Source organism: Scyliorhinus canicula, chromosome 1, assembly GCF_902713615.1.
Source record: "Scyliorhinus canicula chromosome 1, sScyCan1.1, whole genome shotgun sequence".
NCBI lineage: Eukaryota > Metazoa > Chordata > Chondrichthyes > Carcharhiniformes > Scyliorhinidae > Scyliorhinus > Scyliorhinus canicula.
In genome coordinates, this window is record NC_052146.1 from 295,058,433 (window position 1) to 295,079,358 (window position 20,926).

General features: G+C 48.1%; 1 protein-coding gene and 1 long non-coding RNA gene across 2 annotated transcripts in view; one reads left to right on the top strand and one right to left on the bottom strand.

Moving 5' to 3' along the window:
* Positions 1-7,286, bottom strand: LOC119975742 (cytochrome c oxidase assembly protein COX20, mitochondrial). Its single transcript, XM_038815570.1, has 4 exons — positions 7,100-7,286; positions 3,729-3,843; positions 1,336-1,399; positions 1-639 (listed from the first exon to the last, which is right to left on the bottom strand). Exons 1-4 carry the CDS (start codon positions 7,130-7,132, stop codon positions 486-488), a joined length of 366 nt encoding a protein of 121 aa, XP_038671498.1. The 5' UTR covers positions 7,133-7,286; the 3' UTR covers positions 1-485.
* The window catches only part of LOC119975745, a 22,221-nt gene continuing 8,418 nt past the window's right edge, over positions 7,124-20,926 (top strand). The window contains exon 1 of the long non-coding RNA XR_005462790.1: positions 7,124-7,265. This is a non-coding gene — a long non-coding RNA (uncharacterized LOC119975745). The remainder of the gene's footprint in view (positions 7,266-20,926) is intronic.

Below are 20,926 nucleotides of genomic sequence, written 5' to 3' on the forward strand. Positions count from 1 at the left end.
TATTTCTCTTAAAAGCCTTTAATTTCAAATCATTGTATTTCTGAGCCCTTGGATAAGATTCTGCATCATTGATTCTGGATCTGAATTCCACATTCAGCAGGGACCCAAGCCAAACAGAAGAGCGCTTCAGAAATTCAAATCCGCGAACCATTCCAATCACTGAAATGAATAGTCAGAAACTTTGTGCACCCAAACTGCCGGTACACACTTGCCACTCGAAAGTCAGAAAGTTAACTCGAGAGGTAGAAACTCCAGAGGTCACTCATTATCTTGTCAAGTTAATGGCAAATACATCTCCTCGTGATTAAAGCACGGAGCTGCCTCAGTGTCTCTTACACATTAGACACCCAATTATGGGAAAAAAAAGACCTGTCTTCCTTAAGCCAGCAGGCAGGGACTACAACCCAAGGTAGGAACTGAGATTCTTCGAACTTGCAAAATCTCATCCTTCTGGATACAAGCTATGTTGCTCTCAGGGCCATGACCTATGAGTTTTCGCCTTGGCTGTCTTTGTTGCTTCTATCCGATTTTCTGGTTGGATCCATTTTGGTCCCTTCGAACGTGACCTTGTTTTTCACACCTTCCTGCACAATTCGCTGCTGGATTCTCAGTTTCGCATTCTGATACCTGCAGAACATCCTGAAAAAGGTGCACACGTGTCTGAAAGGTTTTCCTGACTCAAATCACTTCCAGCAAACACACACAATTACAGGTCCGTTGACAGATTGCCACAGCAGGCTGAAAGGCCTATTGCACTGCAGTACCTGCACTAACACAGCAGTATCTACACCAAGCTCAGTAGCTTTGTGGTTTGAAGTCACATTTTCCTTTCCTAAAGGCCATTAGTAAACCAGTTGGGCTCTTAATAACAAAACGAGTTTCATCGTCACCATTACGGATACTAGTTTTTTATTCCATTTAAAAAAAAATTTTAGAGTACCCAATTATTTTTTCCGAATTAAGGGGCAATTTAGCATGGCCAATCCACCTATCCTGCACATCTTTTGGGTTGTGGGGGCAAAATCCACGCAGACACTAGGAGAATGTGCAAACTCCACACGGACAGTGACCCAGGGCCGGGATTCGAACCCGGGTCCTCAGCGCCATAGGCAGCAGTGCTAACCACTGTGCCGCCCTTTTATTCAAAATTTTAATCAATTAATTGAAATTAAACTTCCCAGCCTCTGTGGCGAGATTGAAACCCTAGTTTATTAGGCCGGCCCTCTGCATTACTCGTCCAGTAACATAACCACGATATACCACTTAACTCAACTTTACACCTTGCAGTGATGGAATAAAGATAATATTCGCAAAATCAACAGGCAACCCACTTACCATGTTCCCAAAGTTGCAAGCAGAAAGCTCCCCACACTGAAGTCAAAAGACCGCTTTACTCGGCCTGCAGGAAAGGAGAGGCAGAATTATTGTAAATATTGAAACAAAATTCAACTATGTTCACTAATATTGCAAATAAAACATGGCTTGGTGCGTGGACTTCCGAGAAGACTACTTTGGTAAAGCCAGTGAACCACTGATATTGGCTATTTAGCCCAATTGGTCAATTCCTGTGCCTATGCTAATTTAATTTTAAACAGCCATGAATGGGCAGTCGTCACTTTGCAAACGTTGAAGACGAGACTACATTCTAATCACGTTGTGTTCAGCACTGCTCATGTTTTTCACGTGTCATCGGTCACAATGTCCCAGTCTACATGGAAATCGGTAGCGGCACGGTAGCATTGCTGCTTCACAGCGCCAGGGTCCCAGATTCGATTTCTGACTTGGGTCACTGTGTGGTTCTGCACGTTCTCCCCCTCCGGGTGCCTCCCACAAGTCCCGAAAGACGTGCTGTTAGGTAATTTGGACATTCTGAATTCTCCCTCCCGAACAGGCGGCGGAATGTGGCGACTAGCGGCTTTTTACTGTAACTTAATTGCAGTGTTAATGTAAGCCCACTTGTGACAATAAAGACTATTAAAAGAAATTAAAAGCCTCAGCCAGCGTAATGATGGATTTACTACAATTGGTTTCGTGATTGTCGGTCATTATTGTTGGGACAAGGAGACTGGATATGTGAAATATACACAGAAAGTTCCAGACATAGTCACTGGTGCAAGGTGGCACTAGTAAGGAATAGGTAAAGTCGCCACAGTCCCAGATGACCATGGGCTACTTTCTCCATTTAAAATTTTTTTTAGACTACTCAATTAATTTTTTCCAATTAAGGGGCAATTTAGCATGGCCAATCCACCAACCCTGCACATCTTTGGGTTGTGGGGAGAATGTGCAAACTTTGCTTTCTCCTTTTAAGAGGGGAGAACTGACTGGTGGTGGTTTTACCTGAGAATCACCACACATCAGGCGAGGGGAAAGGTTGAGAAAGTGGGGCCTTCATGAATAACAGCAGTCGATACGGGAATTGAACCCGCGCTGCTGGCTTCGCTCTGCATGACGAACCAGCTGTCCAGCCAAGTGAGCTAAACAGCACCAGTGAAGAGATGCTGTCTGGCCTACTTATTTTTGGAAAGTGGACCAGGTGAAATCAGGATCAGACTTGGCTGCACTTCCTCTTACAGTTGAATAGTCTACTAACACTGGTTTCAGGGGTGAAAGACTTCAGTTACACAGATAAATTGGCAAAGCTGGGACAGTTCTCCTTAAAGAAGGTTGAGAGGAGATTTGATAGGGGTTTATCAAAATCAGAAAGGGTCTGGGCAGAGTAAGTAAGGAGAAACCGTTCCCCTCGGTGGAAGGGTCAAGAACCAGAGGATTTAATGCGATTGGCAAAAGAGGCTGCGGTTACATGAGGGAAATGTATTGCTGGGTTACAGGGAAAGGGAAAGAGTACAGGTGTGGGATTAGCTCAACTGCTCTTACAGAGAGAAGGCATGGTTCTCAAGGTGCAATGGCCTCCTTCTTTGCTGGAAGCATTCTATAATTAGGGACGTTTGGTGGGAACTTCATCTTGTATATGATTGCAGTATGCCTGACACTGGAAGTTACGCTTCAATTAAAAGGTTGTAAACCGTTGGAATTTTCTGCTGCAGACAGCTGTTGGATGTTCAGTAGTTGAGTATATTCAAGTCAGGAATAGATAACATTAAGGGAATCGAGGTTACTGGAGATACCGAGTGAAGGTTCAGTGGGAAGATTAGCCATGATTTCATTGAATTGCACAGCAGGCTTGAAAGGCCAAATGCCCTATTCCTGCTTCTATTTACATACATACGAAAGAGAAGCAGGATGGGCCATTCAGCCCCTCGAGCCTGTTCCGCCATTCAATAAGATCATGGATGATCTGATTGTAGCCTCAATTCTAAATTCCACCTAATCCCGATAACCTTTGACTCCCTTGTTCGTGAAGAATCTAGCTACCTCCGCCTTCGAAATATTAATTGATCCTGCCTCCACTCTCTCTGGAGAAGAGAGTTCCAAAGATCCAGAACCCACTGAGAGAAAATATTTCTTCTCACCTATGCCTTAAACGGGAGATCCCTTATTTTTAAACCCCTCAGTTCTTATGTTCTCAAGTAAGAAAACGGAGACTGCCCATTTTCCAAGCAGGGACATCCCTCATTTTAAGCAGAGCAATCAACATTATTCAGCATTCCTTATTCATATTTCAAGTATGCTCGCACTGCCAAGTGCAAACTTTTAATGCAATCAACTCTTACGACGGCTGATTAGAGCTCTCAAAAGATTCACTCCAATATCAAGAAGGTGCTCACTTGTGGCTAGGAAGTGGCCAAGTCCAGCGACTACTGCACCAGCTGATCCATACAGGACAGAATCTCGGGCACATGGAGTATTCTGCACGTCCAGGATTCCCAGGAGCTTGAATGACTAAAAGACACCAAAAAATACAATATTCCCAAATTAAAGTGCGATTCATTTCTAATAACAATACAGACCAGAAACCCAAGGTACACAGTTCAAAAGCCGACAGTCCGATAACCATATGCTCACACCATGAACTGGTTGGACGGGCAGTAGGGAAACACAGCACCTGTGTCAAAAACGGCCGGAGTGAATAATCTGTCAATCTGTTTTCAGTTGGTGAATAATACGTTGTTTACAAAACGAGGAGAATTCTTGGCTCTTCTATTGAAATAGTTCCATGAAATATTGAAAGTCTATTTAAGGGCGGCCTGGTTAGCGCCGAGGACCCGGGTTCAATCCTGGCCCCCAGATCACTGTCCGTGTGGACTTTGCACATTCTCCCTGTGTGGTGGATTAGGCGTTCCTGGCACGGATGGTTGGCTCGGAGTATTCGGCGATTGTGGTCTCAGAAGACGCACCGCACTGGATGGATTAGCGAGTGGATTGGGGGGGGAATGACAGGGGGGAGGGTGAACGGGGTGAGCTCAGGATGTTTTGGGTCGCAATGTGGGACGAGGCAGGGGTGCCCACTCTCCCCATTGCTTTTTCACCTTGGTTACAGAGCCATTGGCAACGACGTTTAGAGCATCAAGGGACTGGAGAGGGATTGTGCGGGGGCACGTTGAGCAGAGATTCGCTGTATGTGGGCAACCTGTTGGGGGGCATTGCCAGCATTTGGGGAGTTAGAATGATTTTAGTCGGTTCTCCAGGTACAAGTTGAACATGGGGAAGAGCAAGGTGTTCCCGATTGAGACCAGAGGGCAGCAGAGGAGGTTGGGGGAGCTGCCCTTCAAGCTGGTGGACGCTAGCTTTAGATACTTGGGCATTCAGGTGACGCAGGGTTGGGTGCAGCTTTTTAAGTTCAATTAGACTTGGCTGTGGAGCAGATGAAGGGGGATTTTAAGAGGTGGGATGTGCTGCCACTGTCGTTGTCAGGACAGGTGCAGATAGTGAAAATAACAGAGCTGCCAAGGTTCCTGTTCATATTTCAGAACCTTCCAATCTTTGTTCGGAAGTAATTCTTGAAGGAGGCTAATGCCCTGATCTCTGGGTTTTTATGAGCAGGAAAGATCCCGCAGGTCAAAGGTTTTTTTTTTGAAGCTCGGGCGTTGCCGAATGTAATGACTTATTGCTGGGCGGCAAATATTGTTATGGTGAGGAAATGGGTAGTGGGGGAAGGGTCGGATGGAGGCGGCCTCTTGCAGGGGAACGAGCTTGAGGGCATTGCTGACAGCACCTCTGTTGTGCTCTCTGACCAGGTACTCTGTGAGCCCAATGGTGGTGTCGGCCTTGAGGGTATGGAGACAGTGGAGGCAGCATTTGAGACTTGCAGGTCCGAGATTTCGTGAGGAAGGAGGTGCCTTCCTTTCCCGGGTTGCCGCCCTTGGGACTTAAAGATAGGGTGTTGTTGAGGGAGGGGGTAGGGAAGGGGAAGATGTCCGAGGTCTATAAGGAACTGATGGATTGGGAGGGGGCCCCAATGGGGGGGAACATTAAGCGGAAGTGGGAGGAGGAGCTGGGGAGTGTAGATAGAGGCCTTGACATGGGAGGAGTTCCTACGGAGGATGAACGTGTCCTCATCGTATGCGAGACTCTGTCGGTTCTTTGAGGGAGTAGAGAGCAGGTGTGGCCAGTGCGCGGGGACGCCTGTGAATCATGTCCACATGTTTTAGGCATGTCCAAAGTTGAAGGGGTTCTGGCAGGGGTTTTCCAACGTAATGGCTGAGGTGTTGGGGTGGAGGTGGCCCCGAGCCCACAGGTAGTGATATTTGGGGTGTCAGAAGACCCAAGAGTCCAGGGAGCGAGAGAGGCCGGTGTCTTGGCCTTTGCCTCCCTCATAGCCTGGAGACGGATTTTGCTTGGGTGGAGGGACCCTGAGCTACTGAAAGCGGGGGTGTAGGTGAGCAAGCTTAGAATTCCTGAGGCTGGACAAGGTCAAGTTCATCTTGAGAAGGTGGGCTGATGGGTTTGCTCGGAGGTGGAAGTTGTTCACTGACTTCTTTAAGGAGATCCGGGTGTCAGCAGAGGGGGAGGGGGGTTTAAAATGGAAAAGGCAGGATGGAAAGGGTGGGTAATGCGGGGATGGGATAATAGAGGTTGTTTATTTATTATGTTGCATAATTTCACTTCTGCTTTAATTTGTTCTGTTTGTTTATGCAAACACCAGAATAAAATATTTTTTTTAAAAAGGGAAAGCGGGCAGCGCAATCAAAGACCCCCCCCCCCCCCCACCCGGGTTATTCTCTCTTCCAACTTCTTCCATCGGGCAGGAGATACACAAGTCTGAGAACATGCACAAACAGATTCAAAAACAGCTTCTTCCCCACTGTTACCAGACTCCTAAATGACCCTCTTATGGACTGAATTGATACTTAGTACTGCACTCCGTATGTTCAACCGTTGCCTGTGTCTATGTATTTACATTGTGTATTTATGTTTGTCCTATGTTTTTTCATGTATGGAACGATCTGTCTGGACTGTATGCAGAACAATACTTTTCACTGCACCTCGGTACACGTGACAATGAGTCAAAAAAATCAAGTTGCTGGATACTAATCAGGTTTGGCAAACTTGGCTGCCTCGCCTCTTCCTAAGCAGTGACGCCGAGAGCAAATATTGGATCCCTTACTTGTGGTAGGTGAATAGTACAGATCAGGGATCAAACCTGGGAACCACTTAAGAAAAAAAGTGGGCCATTCAGCCCCTTTTGTGCCTCTGCCATAACAGCTCATCGGGTACAGCTGAACTACCAGGGAAAAATATAATAGTTTTATATACTTTCAATTTATGCTGTCCAGTTTCCTCTTAGCCATCCCTAAAACCTTGATTCCCAAGTTGAAAACAAAGCAGATGGCCACCATAGTTGGGAGATTTAAGGTCAGAGATTGACATGGGTTTTATTTTGCAATTATTCGAACAAAATGGAGCTGTTCATTTATCCAAAAGGGAGGGGGCCATTTGCAGAAAGAATGCTTGTGCCATTTTGAAGTGGAGTGAGCCTATTTCAACAATTCAATCTGAAATGTAAAGGGAAAGTGCTCAGCCGGGCTGGACGCTGGCTGAGCTGCTGAGTTTTTCAAGCACCATGGCCATTCTGTCTCTCTGGACAGAGTCCATTTCTCCCGACCTTGGCTTGACATTGGCTTGACCCACTGCGCATGCCCGTGACCTTTAATCCCTCCCCTCCCCCCCAACCATCCGATCGTTATGACGTGTTCACCTTCGGCTTCTCCGCGTCAGTCTCGCTCGACATGGCGCCTTGTGCTGCTCGGCTGCTGTGTCAAACCTCCCTCCCTGTTCGTGCTGCGGCTCCGTGTTCGGCAAAGCTTCCGTGCGGTTACCGAGCGGGCGGTGGCCTGGAGAGGGCCGGGAGCGGGCGGCGGCAGGTAGCTGTGCGCGTGCGCGAGGTTGGGGGGAGGGGAGGATCCAGGCTGCCCTGTGTTGCCGGGCCTGGGTAGGTAGCTGTGCGCGTGCGCGGAGCTGGGGAGAGGGGAGGATCCAGGCTGCCCTGTGTTGCCGGGCCCGGGTAGGTAGCTGTGCGCGTGCGCGGGGCTGGGGGAGGGGAGGATCCAGGCTGCCCTGTGCTACTGTTTGTCATAACACGGGGCAAGCCGGATTGCCAACCCTCCAGGAATAGCCTGGAGTCTCCCAAGGCCAATCCCCGAGACAACTGTTGTGTGCAACCCTGGAGAAAAGTCATTGAGAAAAAATTGCAATTTCCTCTTCAACTTTTCCTCTGCCACATAAAAATAAATTGAATTGTCTTTTGGGGTGTTGCTATTTGGTTGACTGTGGAGCATCCCACAATTGGGTAATGAGTCCTTTTGCTTTCCAACTGGCATAGGAATAATAGATAATAGAATTTACAGTGCAGAAGGAGGCCATTCGGCCCATCGAGTCTGCACCGTCTCTTGGAAAGAGGACCCTACCCAAGGTCAACACCTCCACCCTATTCCCATAACCCAGTAACCCCACCCAACACTAAGGGCAATTTTGGACACTAAGGGCAATTTAGCATGGCCAATCCACCTAATCTGCACATCTTTGGACTGTGGGAGGAAACCGGAGCACCCGGAGGAAACCCACGCAGACACGGGGAGGATATGCAGACTCCGCACAGACAGTGACCCAAGGCAGAATCGAACCTGGGACCCTGGAGCTGTGAAGCAATTGTGCTAACCACCATGCTACCGTGCTGCCCAACCGCCGCTGTGCGTCACCAAGGTGGATTGTGTTGTCCGACGAACGGATGGAGTGTGGGTGGATTTGTGATGGAACCTCCAGGAATACATTTAATCACACAGTTGGCAACCCTACCGCTGCACCCGCGTTTAACTCAAATGCCTCCCAAAGGATGTCACGCACACATTCAAAATAAAAATAAAGTTCACAGATCCAGTCAGGAATTCAGGAAAACTTCTGTAATCCAGTAGAATTTGGTACCACAAAGTGAAAGAAAGTCTTGCATTTATATGGTGCTGGATAAAAGCAAATTACTGCGGATGCTGGAATCTGAAACGAAAGAGAAAATGCTGGAAAATCTCAGCAGGTCTGGCAGCATCTGTAAGGAGAGGAAAGAGCTAACGTTTCGAGTCCGATGACTCTTTGTCAAAGCTAACAGACAGAGAAAGTGGGAAATATTTATACTGTGGAGTGAGAATGAAAGATGAGTCATAGCCACAGAAACCCAGGGAAACCGGGTGTTAATGGGCACAGAAACCAAGAGGAAAGAGTGCTAATGGCAGTCCCCAGAGAGGACAAAATGTGTGAAAGGCACATATCTGTGTACCACAGGCCGACCACTCTCTGGGTGAAGACATTTCTCCTCATCTCTGTCCTAAATGGTCTACCCCGTATCCTCAGACTGTGACTCCTGGTTATGGACACATCTGGTCCTGGCCATCTGTAACATCCTTCCTGCATCCACTCTGCCCAGTTCTGTTAGAATTTTATAGTTTTCTGTGAGATCCCCCTAATTATTCTGAACTCCAACGAATACAATCCTAACTGATTTAACCTCTCCTTGTCTCAGTCCTTCCATCCCAGGAATCAATCGGGTAAACCTTCCCTGCACTCCCTCATTAGCTAGAGCATCCTTCCTCAGATAAGGAGACCAAAACTGCATAGAATATTCCAGGTGTGACCTCACCAAGGCCCTGTATAATTGCGGCAAGACATCCCTGTTCCTGTATTTGAATCATCCCGCTATGAAGGCCTGCATACCTTCTTTACCACCTGCTGCACCTGCATGTTTACCTTCAGTGACTAGTGTACGAGGACACCCAGATCTCATTGCTAGTTCCGCTTTCCTAATTTATGGCATTTAAGTTAATGGTCTGCCTTCTTGTTTTTGCTACCAAAGTGGGTAACGTGGCATTTATCCAAATTATACTGCATCTTCCATTCATTTGCTCACTCACTGAACTTGTCCAAATCACACTGAAGGATCTCTGCATCCTCCTCACAGCTCACCCTCCCACCCAACTTGGTGTCATCTGCAAATTTGGAGATATGACATTTTGTTCCCTCATCTAAATCATTAATATATATTGTGAATAGCTCGGGTCCTAGCACCTATCCCTGTGGTACCCCATTAGTCACTGCCTGCCGATTTAAAAAGACCGTTAATTCCTACTCCTCGTTTCCTGTCTGCCAACCAGTTTTCTACCCATCTCAATACTCTACCCCCAATCACATGCGTTTTAATTTTACACGCTAATCTTTTATGCGGGACTTTGTCAAAAGCCTTCTGAAAGTCCAAATACACCACATCCACTGGCTCCCCTTCATCAATTCTACTAGTTACATCCTTGAAGAATTCCAACAGATTTGTCAAACATGATTTTCCCTTCATAAATCCATGCTGTCTCTGTCCGACCCTGCCACTGTTTTCAAAGTGCTTTGCTATAAAATGTTTGATAATGGATTCTAGAATTTTTCCCACTACTGAAGTCAAGTTTACTGGTGTATAATTCCCTGATTTCCCTTGACCTCCCTTTTTAAATAGTGGAGTTACATTAGCCACCCTCCAATCTGCAAGAACTGTTCCACAGTCTATAGAATCTTGGAAGATATCCACCAACGCATCCACTAATTCTAGAGCCACCTCCTTCAGTGTCCTGGGATTCAGATTATCAAGCCCTGGGGATTTATCAGTCTTCAATCTCATCAATTTCCCCTACACCATTTGTCTACTGACATAGATCACCTTCAGTTTCTCCCTCTCACTAAACCCTGCATTCCCCAACATTTCTGGTATCTTATTTGTGTCCTCATTTGTTTTTTTAAAATAAATTTAAAGTACACAATTCATTTTTTTCCAATTAAAGGACAATTTAGCGTGGCCAATCCACCTACCCTACACATCTTTGGGTTGTGGGGGCAAAACCACCGCAAACACGGGGAGAACGTGCAGAGTCCGCACAGGCAGTGACCCAGGACCGGGATCGAACATGGGACCTTAGTGCTGTGATGCAGCAGTGCTAACCACTAGGCCACCGTGCTGCCCTTTTTTTTATGTCCTCATTTGTGAAGGCAAAATCAAAGTATGTACTTAGTTGCTCAGCCGTTTCTTTGCACCCTACAGTACATGCCACTGTTTCTGACTGTAAGGGACCTACATTTGTCTTCACCACTCTTTTTATCTTCATGTCCCTAGTCAGTTTTTATGTTCCCTGCAATCTTACTTTCGTACTCTATTTGCCCCTTCTTAATCAATCCCTTGGTCCTTCTTCACTGAGTTCGAAACAGCTCCCAATCCTTTAGACCTGTTGTTTTTCTTGGCTAATTTTTATGCTACCTCCTTGGATTGAATACTATCTCTAATTTCCCTTGAAGCCATGGATTGGCCACCTTTCTCATTTCCCGTTTTACTTTTGTGCCAGATCTTTTACGACAATCCTTAAAATCTATCTCTTAGTTATATGTCCAAAGCTTGATCAACTATCTCACATGTCTCTGTGTTTTGTTTGACAAAGCTTCCGTGTACTACCTTCAAACCTTTCACTATTGATAAGACCTTGGTAGAGACCAGTAATATATTTTTTAAAGTAGATGAAATTTGAAATCCCAGCTATTTGCTAAAGGAATAAAGGCACAAGATTCTAAAGTTTGAAATAGATTTTATTTAACCTATATAAGAGTCAACAAAGCAAGCAAGAAATACTATAAATCCTATTCTTAACATCCAGAATTAACATGAGTTAAACAAGAATTAATAGGCAAATTGTGGTTGAATATTAACTTTGAATTGAAGGGCAGCACGGTGGCACAGTGGTTAGCATTCCTGCCTACGGCGCTGAGGACCCGGGTTCGAATCTCGGCTCTGGGTCACTGTCCGTGTGGAGTTTGCGCATTCTCCCCGTGTCTGCGTGGGTTTCGCCCCCACAACCTAGAAGATGTGCAGGCAAGGTGGATTGGCCATGCTAAATTGCCCCTTAATTGGAAAAGGTAATTGGGTACTCTAAAAAAATTTTTAAACTTTGAATTGGACATTAAATGGCAGATTACAACTAAGATAAATCTTATGAATTTGCTCAGCAGTCCACAGAGATTTTTAACTCAGCCACAATGTCCTTCAAATTTTGTCTACCTCATGAGGAATTACAGCTCGACTCCTTCTAGGATTTAACTTGATCCCCAGCTGATAGCAGCGCACAGTTCCATGGGCATGGTCAACACCATAAATGACACATGCCTGCAGAAGCAGCTCACCTCCGAAATAGAAGCATCTTCTGTCAGATGCACCAAACGTTATCTTTTAGTACCAGAAACAGCTGCAATAACGTGATCCTAGCTTCTGTTAGGACCACCTAGACTCTGTCTTCACCAGGCTTGCTCATTCTGCACCTTTGGACACATCATAGAACAATAGAAGCAGAGAATATTAATCATAGAGCCCTTCAGTGCAGAAGGACACCATTCAGCCCATCAAGACTGCACCCATTCCCTCTTTCCCCTTTAGGGGAACCAATTCATAGAGTCTCCTATAAAAGACTCCAAATACCACATTCACCACCTTCGAAACAACACCCTACGTCGGACCAATCCCCTGCCTTATCTCCGTAACCCCATCTAACCTTTTTGGACACTAAGGGGCAATTTAGCATGGCCAATCCACCTAATCTGCACGTCTTTGGACTGTGGGAGGAAACCGGAGCACCTGGAGGAAACCCACGCAGACACGGGGAGAATATGCAAACTCTGTCACATCTGCTGTTTCCACGTTATATTACCATGCTTGGTAATATGTATTCTTTGTCCTTTCTTCCAGAATGATCTGCTGTGCTGTTGACAAAGAATATACCGATCAAAAGATTGAAACAAAACTAATTTATTATTACACTACTAATTAAATGAAGTCTGCACACTCTACTGAGCTACAGATAATAATTAAGTAATATTGAATCTGTCTTGCAGTACTCAATAATCTAAATAGTTACTAACTACACTATGATCTAACCTCGTGTTAACTCTAACTACTCTAATCTTCTTCTTATGCTGTTTAGCACAGGGCTAAATCGCTGGCTTTGAAACCAGACCAAGCAGGCCAGCAGCACGGTTCGATTCCCGTAACAGCCTCCCCGAATAGGCGCCGGAATGTGGCGACTAGGGGCTTTTCACAGTAACTTCATTTGAAGCGTACTCGTGACAATAAGCGATTTTCATTTCATTTCATTTATGCTTTCACCATACTTTCTCCTCATGGTATTCCCAGAATTCCCTCAGAGTCTGACTTAAATACAGAGAAGTGGCAGCGCCTACACAGAGATGTAATTGTTAACACCACTAACCTGACTATATGCATATCATTACAAACTCCACCCAAGGCCAGAGTTAAACCCGGGTCCCTGGTGCTGGTAGGCAGCAATGCTAACCACAGTGCCCTCTAAGTGCCCTGTTGTCACATCCTTCATATTAGACTGGAGCATTTTCCCTACTACTGATGTTAAGCTAACCGTTAAGCTAACCTTACTCTCTGGGTCAACTGCCTCATTCCCTCTTTCCCCTTTAGGGGCTCCAATTCATAGGAACAAAGAACAAAGAAAAGTACAGCACAGGAACAGGCCCTTCGGCCCTCCAAGCCTGCGCTGACCATGCTGCCTGTCTAAACTAAATATTTCTACACTTCCTGGGTCCGTATCCCTCTATTCCCATCATATTCATGTATTTGTCAAGATGCCCCTTCAACTTCACTATTGTCCCTGCTTCCACCGCCTCCTCCGGCAGCGAGTTCCAGGCACCCGCTACCCTCTGTGTAAAAAAACTTGCCTCGTTCATCTCCGCTAAACCTTGCCCCTCGCACCTTAAACCTATGCCCCTAGTAATTGACCCCTCTACCCGGGGGGAAAAGCCTCTGACTATCCACTCTGTCTATGCCCCTCATAATTTTGCAGACCTCTATCAGGTCGCCCCTCAACCTCCGTCATTCCAGTGAGAACAAACCGAGTTTATTCAACCTCTCCTCATAGCTAATGCCCTCCATACCAGGCAACAGCCTGGTAAATCTCTTCTGCACTCCCTCTAAATCCTCCACATCCTTCTGCTAGTGTGGCGACCAGAATTGAACACTATACTCCAAGTGTGGCCTAACTAAGGTTCTATACAGCTGCAACAGAACCTTAGTTAGAGTCTTCAAGAAAAGGCCTCAAATACCCCATTCACCGCCTCTGGGTTCATCACCCGCCTTACCCTCTCATCCCTCACTCTACCAATCTCCCTTGGTGCTGCTATCTTCCTCAACTGATGGGCCAGCATCCTGCTCGCCTTCTCCCCGTACTCGTAACCTGCCCCTCTGGCCCTATGCAAATGCCCCACCACCTTCCCACTAGATAGTAATCCAAACTCCATCTGAAGCCTCTCTCTCCTTCAGCAACCCCTCCTCCAGCACCACTGATTACCTTCTGTCCACTCTCAAAATCTTATCGACCAGCCTTGCCCTCTCCTCCCGCTCCACCCTCTCTCTCCGTGTGCGCCCAAATCAAAATCAACTCTCCTCTAACTGCAGCCTTGAGTGCCTCCCACAAAATGGCAGCCGTGACCTCACCTCCACATAACCCCGAATAGCAGCCCTCACCTGCTCACACCCACTCCCCCCCCCCCCCCCCCCCCCCCCCCCTCATCCAACAACATCCCCACTGCGGCCGTTGGGCCTCCCCCTGAACCCCTCACAAATCCACCCAATTCAGTGGGTGGTCAGAAACCACGATTGCTGAATATCCCTAGTCAGCCACCCCCGTAGCCTTGTCCATCACAAAAAGTCAATCCAGGAATACACCCAGTGCACATAGGAGAAGTATGAAAACTCCTTCACCCTTGGCCTCCCAAACCTCCACAGGTCTGCCCCCCCCCCCCCCTTTGCGCTCCATGAACCCCCTCAACTCCCTAGCCACAACCGACACCCTCGACAACTTCACTCAACCAGTCCAGACTCGGGTCCTGGACCATGTTAAAGTCACTCCCCGTAGTCAACTGGTGTATGACAAATCCGGAGTCGTCCCCAAAAACCGCCCATAAAATCCACATCATCCTAATTCGGGGCATAAACATTTACCAGGACCAGCAGCATCCCCTCCAGTTTCCCACTGACCACCACATATCTACCCCCGGATCGGCCACAGTGTTCCCCATCTCAAACGCCACCCTCCTATTGATAAACACTGCCACTCCCCTCGTCTTCATACCCAGCCCTGAACGGAAAACCTGCCCCACCCATCCCTTCCTCAGCCTCGACTGATCCCCCAGCGTCAGGTGAGTCTCCTGTAAAAACACCACATCCGCCTTCGGATTCCTCGGATGCGTTAACACACATGACTATTTAACTGGCCCATTCAGCCCTCACAGGATCCAGGCGACCACCCCCCAGCTACCAACAAACAAAGAGGAACAAAAGGCACACTCACCATCACTGCTCCCTATTGAAATTAGCCCCAAAATACCCACACCATACACTTTGCCATAACCCACAAAGCTCCTCTCCAAAGTTCAGTGTCCTCACACTCCTCCCAGTCCATGGTTCGTCATAAAGTCCATCGCCTCCTCTGGCGAGTCAAAATAAAATTCTTGTTTCTGATGAGTCACTCACAAGCGGGCAGGGTACAAAACCTCAAACTTCACCCCCTCCTTGAAGAGGCAGCCTTCATCCGGTTGAACCTGGCTCTCCTCTTCGCCAGCTCCGCACCCAGGGTTTAGTAGACTCGCAATCACTCCCGTCCCAGGTGCACCTCCTCGTCTGCCTCGCCCATCTCAAAATCTTTTCTTTGTCCAAGGTATGATGCAGCCGCGCCACCATCGCCCTTGTTGGCTCCCCCACCTACGGTCTCCAGCATCCTCGCCAAAAACTTGGCAGCCTCCGCTCCCTCGATGACCTCGGGCACCCCGACGCTCCTCAAGTTCTGTCTCCTGGAGCGATTCTCCAGGTCCTCCAGTTTCTCTCTCAGCCTCTTCTGGCTGTCCAAGACCATCCCCAACTCCGTCTCCAGCGAGGCCATCCGCTTCTAGTGCTGCCCCACCGCCGCCTCCACTTTCTGAATCGCCAGGCCCTGAGCCTCCAATCTCTGCCCCACTCTCTCAGTCACAGCTCTGAGCCGTTCCACCACTTCAGCCAGGTCTTCCATAGCCTCTTTCCTCTGCTGCTGGAATGTTCCATTCAAAAACTCCACCAGCTGCTCTGTCGACCACTCGGCAATCAGTGCTACCTCCTTGCCGTCCTCCATCTTAACCTGTGACGCACCACAAAAACCTTCCTGCTCCAGCTGCTCTCTCTTTCTCGTGGCACTTCTCGTCCTCTGATCCAGTCACCGATCTCACCAGAGGAGTATTACCTTCCCTTGGCACTCACACACGTTGCCCTCAAAAAGCCCACCATATGGGTGGGGAAGGACCAACAAAATTCACCTTGAGCGGGAGCCACTAAATGTGCCACCCCGCACTCCATGGCCACCACCGGAAGCCCTATATTTCTCATCTTAATCGATCTCTTGGACCTCTTTTGCTGAATTCTAAACTGCTCCCAATCCTCAGTTTTGCTGCTTTCTGAGCAACTTTATGTGACTCTTCTTTGGATCTTTACTTTATTTTGTTAGCCATGGTTCTCCTGTTGTGTTTTTACACCAGAAAGGAATGCATAACTGCTTCACTTCCTTAAATATTAGCCATTGCCTAGCCACCCTCATGCCTTTTGTTTTGGAAATACTTACATATTTTATATCCAACAAATTATAGATTATACATGATCAGAAAAAAAACACGCAAAAACCAACACGTATATTTACAAGCGAGTATCTTGACAACAACAACTGTGGCTGTGACCTCCCCCTTTAACCGCCAGACATATTTTACATTCCCCAATATGGTCGAGACACATATTTACAGGTATTTATGTACAATTTGGGTTTGGGCCTTAGCTTGCCATCGGACTGGTCCACTGCGGCTTTGTCCCTCCTACTCATACTCGTTCCTCTTTCTTTGTCTTCACCCCCCACTCCCTTCCTTCATCCCCCATTTCCTTTTTCCTCTCTGTCCCCTGGCTTGCCCGTGTAACCCCCCCTTACTCTACTGGTTGCTGTCTACGAACAGGTCTTGAAACAAGTTGATGAATGGCTTCCACGTCCTTTGGAAGCCTTCCGATCCCCGGATGGCAAACTTTATTGTCTCCAGCCTGAGAAATTCTGCTAGGTCGGACAGCCCGTCGTTGGGTAGCGCTGCCGATCGCCAGCCGAGCAGGATTCTCTGGTGGGCGATCAGGGGGGCAGAGGCTAGGGTGTCAGACACCCTTCAATGAAGAGTTCTGGCTGATCTGATACCCCAAAGACCACCACGTTTGGGCATGGCTCCACCCTCCAACAACCCTGGACATGGCCGTGAAGAAGGACGTCCAATACCCGACCAGCCTGGGGCAAGGCCAAAACATGTGAATGTTGTTGGCCGAGCCTTCCTGACATGGAAAGAACCCACTCATTCGGGTTCTGATTAGGTGCACCCTGTGCACCAACTTTAGCTGCGTTAGGCTCAGCCTTGCATTGTGGAGCTGAAGTTCACCCTGTGCAGTGCTTCGATCCAGAGTCCTTCTATCTCTATGCCTTGTTCCTCCTCCCATTGTTTCCTTGTCTCATCTAGGGGGGAGCGTACGTACTCCAGCAGCTGCCCCTACATGTCCCCACAGTTCCCCTTCCCTAGGTTGCCCACATTTAGCAGTCTTTCTACCAGTGAGTGTCCCGGTATCTGGGGATACATAGTTGTTTCTTTGTGGAGGAGATTTTTGACTTGAATGTAACTCAGGTCGTTCCCTCTCGGGAGCTGGAACCTCTCCGTGGGTTCTCCCGTGTTCTGACTCCACCTTTTGAAAGTGGCGTTCATTATTCTGTCAGTGAACCCATGATTGTTGCAAATGGGGGCCATGATGGACATTAGGCCGAAGTGTTGCATCATTTGGTACCACGTTCGGAGTGGGGGATGGGAGAGCAATTGTGACTAAAACTCGGAGGAATGTCCCTGTGCAGGAACTCTCCTCCATCCTCACCCATTCTGCTCCTGGTTCCATGGTCCATCCCCATATTCTTCCTGCAGCAGCTGCACAGCCGTTCCACGCTGGTCCGGGAGTTCGAGATATAGAGGAGCAGGTCAGCCGTGTAGAGTTAGACCCTATGCTCTCTGTGTCTCCTTTGGATACCTCTGCACCTCTTCACCACTCTGAGGGCAATCGCCAGTGGCTCGATTGCCAGAGCAACAATAGCGGGGACAGTAGGCATCCCTGCCTCGTGCCTCTGTGCAGCCAGAAGTATCTAGAGCTGATGGTGTTTGACCGCACGCCGTCCATGGGAGCACAGTACAGCAGTTCCACCAGGAGGTAAACCCTGGCCCACACCCAAACCGTTCCAGTACACCGTCATGCCTTTTGATGAAGTTCCCCAATCTCAGTCAACTCTTGCCTCATACTTTTGTCATTTCCTTTGTGTTGATTTAGGACCCTCGTTTCAGATCGGACTTCTTCACTTTCATGTTATGATCACTGTTCCCTAAAGGACCACGCACAACAAGGTTCTGAATTAACCCCTTATTACAGGGAGCTGGGTGGAACAGTCGATGGTCAGAGTGTGGAATCAGCTGAGGAGGCACTTTAAATTGGAGGGGATGTCGGTGTTGATGCCACTGTGCGGGAACCACAGGTTTAAGCAAGGGGAGATGGATAGGATGTACGGGAATTGGAGGGATGCGGACCTGGAGGGGGTGAGGGACTTGTATCTGGAAGGGCAGTTTGCAGGTCTGGATGAGTTGCGGGAGAGGTTTGAGTTGCCGAGGGGGGATGAATTTAGATATCTGCAGGTGCGGAACTTTGCAAGAAAGGAGGGCGTGTCGCAGATTGCTGGAGTATACCCTATTGGAGCAACTGCTGCCCCTGGATGAGTTGGGAGAAGGTTGGAATGGGGACATATATGGGTAATTGGGGGAGCAAGGGGGGGGGGGGGGGGGTGGTGCAAGTGGTGAGGATTAAGAGCCAGTGGGAGGAGTTGGGGGGGGAATAGACTTGGGCCTGTGGTGTGAGGTAATGCGTGGGGTGAATTCCACCTCCTCTTGCACAGGGATGAGCTCAATTTTGTTTAAAGTACTGCACAGGATGCATGTGACTCAAGCAAGAATGAGTGGGCTCTTTCAAGGGGTGGCTGACGAGTGCGAGAAGTGCGGGCAAGGGCCAGCGAATTGTGTCCACATGTTCTGGGGTTGCGAGAAGCTGGAGAGATACTGGGAAGCGGTGTTTGGGACGTTGTCCAAATGTGTGGGGGTGCAGGTCAGGTCGGACCCAATGGTGGCGCTGTTTGGGGTATCGGAAAAGCTGGCGCTTCTGGAGGGGAAGGAGGCCGATGTTGTGGTCTTCGCCACTCTAATTACCCAGCGAAGGATCTTGCTGAATTGGAGGTTGGATACCCCGCCGGGGGTGGCAGCCTGGCTGGAGAACCTGTATGACTTTGTCTGGTTGGAAAATATCAAATTTGAGTTGAGGGGGTCAGAGGAGGGCTTTGAGTCACGGTGGGGATTGTACATCGATGACATTTTTTTTCTTTGGACCCACGGCGAAGAATCACTGAAACGACTACACGATGACATCAATAAGTTTCATCCCACCATCAGACTCAGCATGGACTACTCTCCGAAATCAGTTGCATTCTTGGACACACTCATCTCCATCAAGGACGGTCACCTCAGCACTTTGCTTTACCGCAAGCCCACAGATAACCTCACGATGCTCCACTTCTCCAGCTTCCACCCTAAACACATTAAAGAAGCCATCCCCTATGGACAAGCCCTCTGTATACACAGGATCTGCTCAGACCAGGAGGAGCGTAACAGACATCTACAGACGCTGAAAGGTGCCATCGTACGGACGGGATATGGCGCTCGACTCATCGATCAACAGTTCCAAAGCGCCACAGCAAAAAACCGCACCGACCTCCTCAAGACAAACACGGGACAGAACGGACAGAGTACCCTTCGTCGTCCAGTACATTCCCGGAGCGGAGAAACTACGACATCTTCTTCGCAGCCTTCAACACATCATCGATGAAGATGAACATCTTGCCAAGGTCATCTCCACACCCCCACTACTTGCCTTCAAACAACCGCGCAACCTCAAACAAACCATTGTTTGCAGCAAACTACCCAGCCTTCAGAACAGCGACCACGACACCACACAACCCTGCCAGGGCAATCTCTGCAGGACATGCCAGATCATCGACATGGATACCACCATTACACGTGAGAACACCACTCACCAGACACGCGGTACATACTCATGCGACTAGGCCAATGTAGTCTACCTCATACGCTGCAGGAAAGGATGTCCCGAAGCGTGGTACATTGGCAAGACCATGCAGACGCTGTGACAACGAATGAACGGGCATCGCGCGACAATCACCAGGCAGGAATGTTCCCTTCCAGTCGGGGAACACTTCAGCAGTCAAGGGCATTCAGCCTCTGATCTCCGGGTAAACGTTCCCCAAGGCGGCCTTCAGGACGCACGACAACGCAGAATCGCCGAGCAGAAACTTATAGCCAAGTTCCGCACACATGAGTACGGCCTCAACCGGGACCTGGGATTCATGTTGCATTACATTCACCCCCCACCATCTGGCCTCGGCTTGCGAAATCCTACCAACTGTCCTGGCTTGAGACAATTCACACCTCTTTAACCTGGGGTTACCCCTATCTCTGGATATGTAAAGACTGAATTACCTGCAAATGCTCACATTCTAAGCATGGTCTGGCATCTTTCAATTTGTCTATATATATGTTTCTGGAACATACCTCTTCATTCACCTGAGGAAGGAGCAGTGCTCCGAAAGCTAGTGTTTGAAACAAACCTGTTGGACTTTAACCTGGTGTTGTAAGACTTCTTACTATAGTATTGAGTCCTGGACTACAAATGCTAGGAATGGGAACAGAGGATTTCGGAGCAGGAGTAGACCATTCAGCCTTTGGGGCCTGCTGTGCCATTCAATAAGATCACGGCTCAACCAGTTGTGATCTCAGCTCCACTTTCCACTCAGCTCCCTCCACAACCCTTAACTCTCTCTACGTTGAGAACTGGAGGAAATTAAGATGAAAAAGTGAAATTGCTATACAATGAAATAAAATAAAGAAGGGAATTGATATGGGTGGCTGTCTGAAGGGGTGTTTCGATATGCAAATTAGCACACCAGTGAGAAAAGCAAGTGTTTACCAATGTGACTAGGGGTAAACAATGGGGGGATGGAGAGGTGACTTCCAAGGTCTCAAGTCCTCTTGCATTGAAGGTCAACAGACCATTATCCTTCCTCAGTGCTTGCTGTACCTGCATGCTTGCTCCCAATGATAATTCCATATATTGGCACCCATTCATTACTAATCCTTTTTAAAAAAATTTAGATTAGCCAATTATTTTTTCTAATTAAGGGACAATTTTAGCGTGGCCAATCAACCTACTCTGCACATTTTGGGTTGTGGGGGCGAAACCCACGCAGACACGGGGAGAATGTGCAAACTCCACACGGACAGTGACCCAGAGCCGGGATCG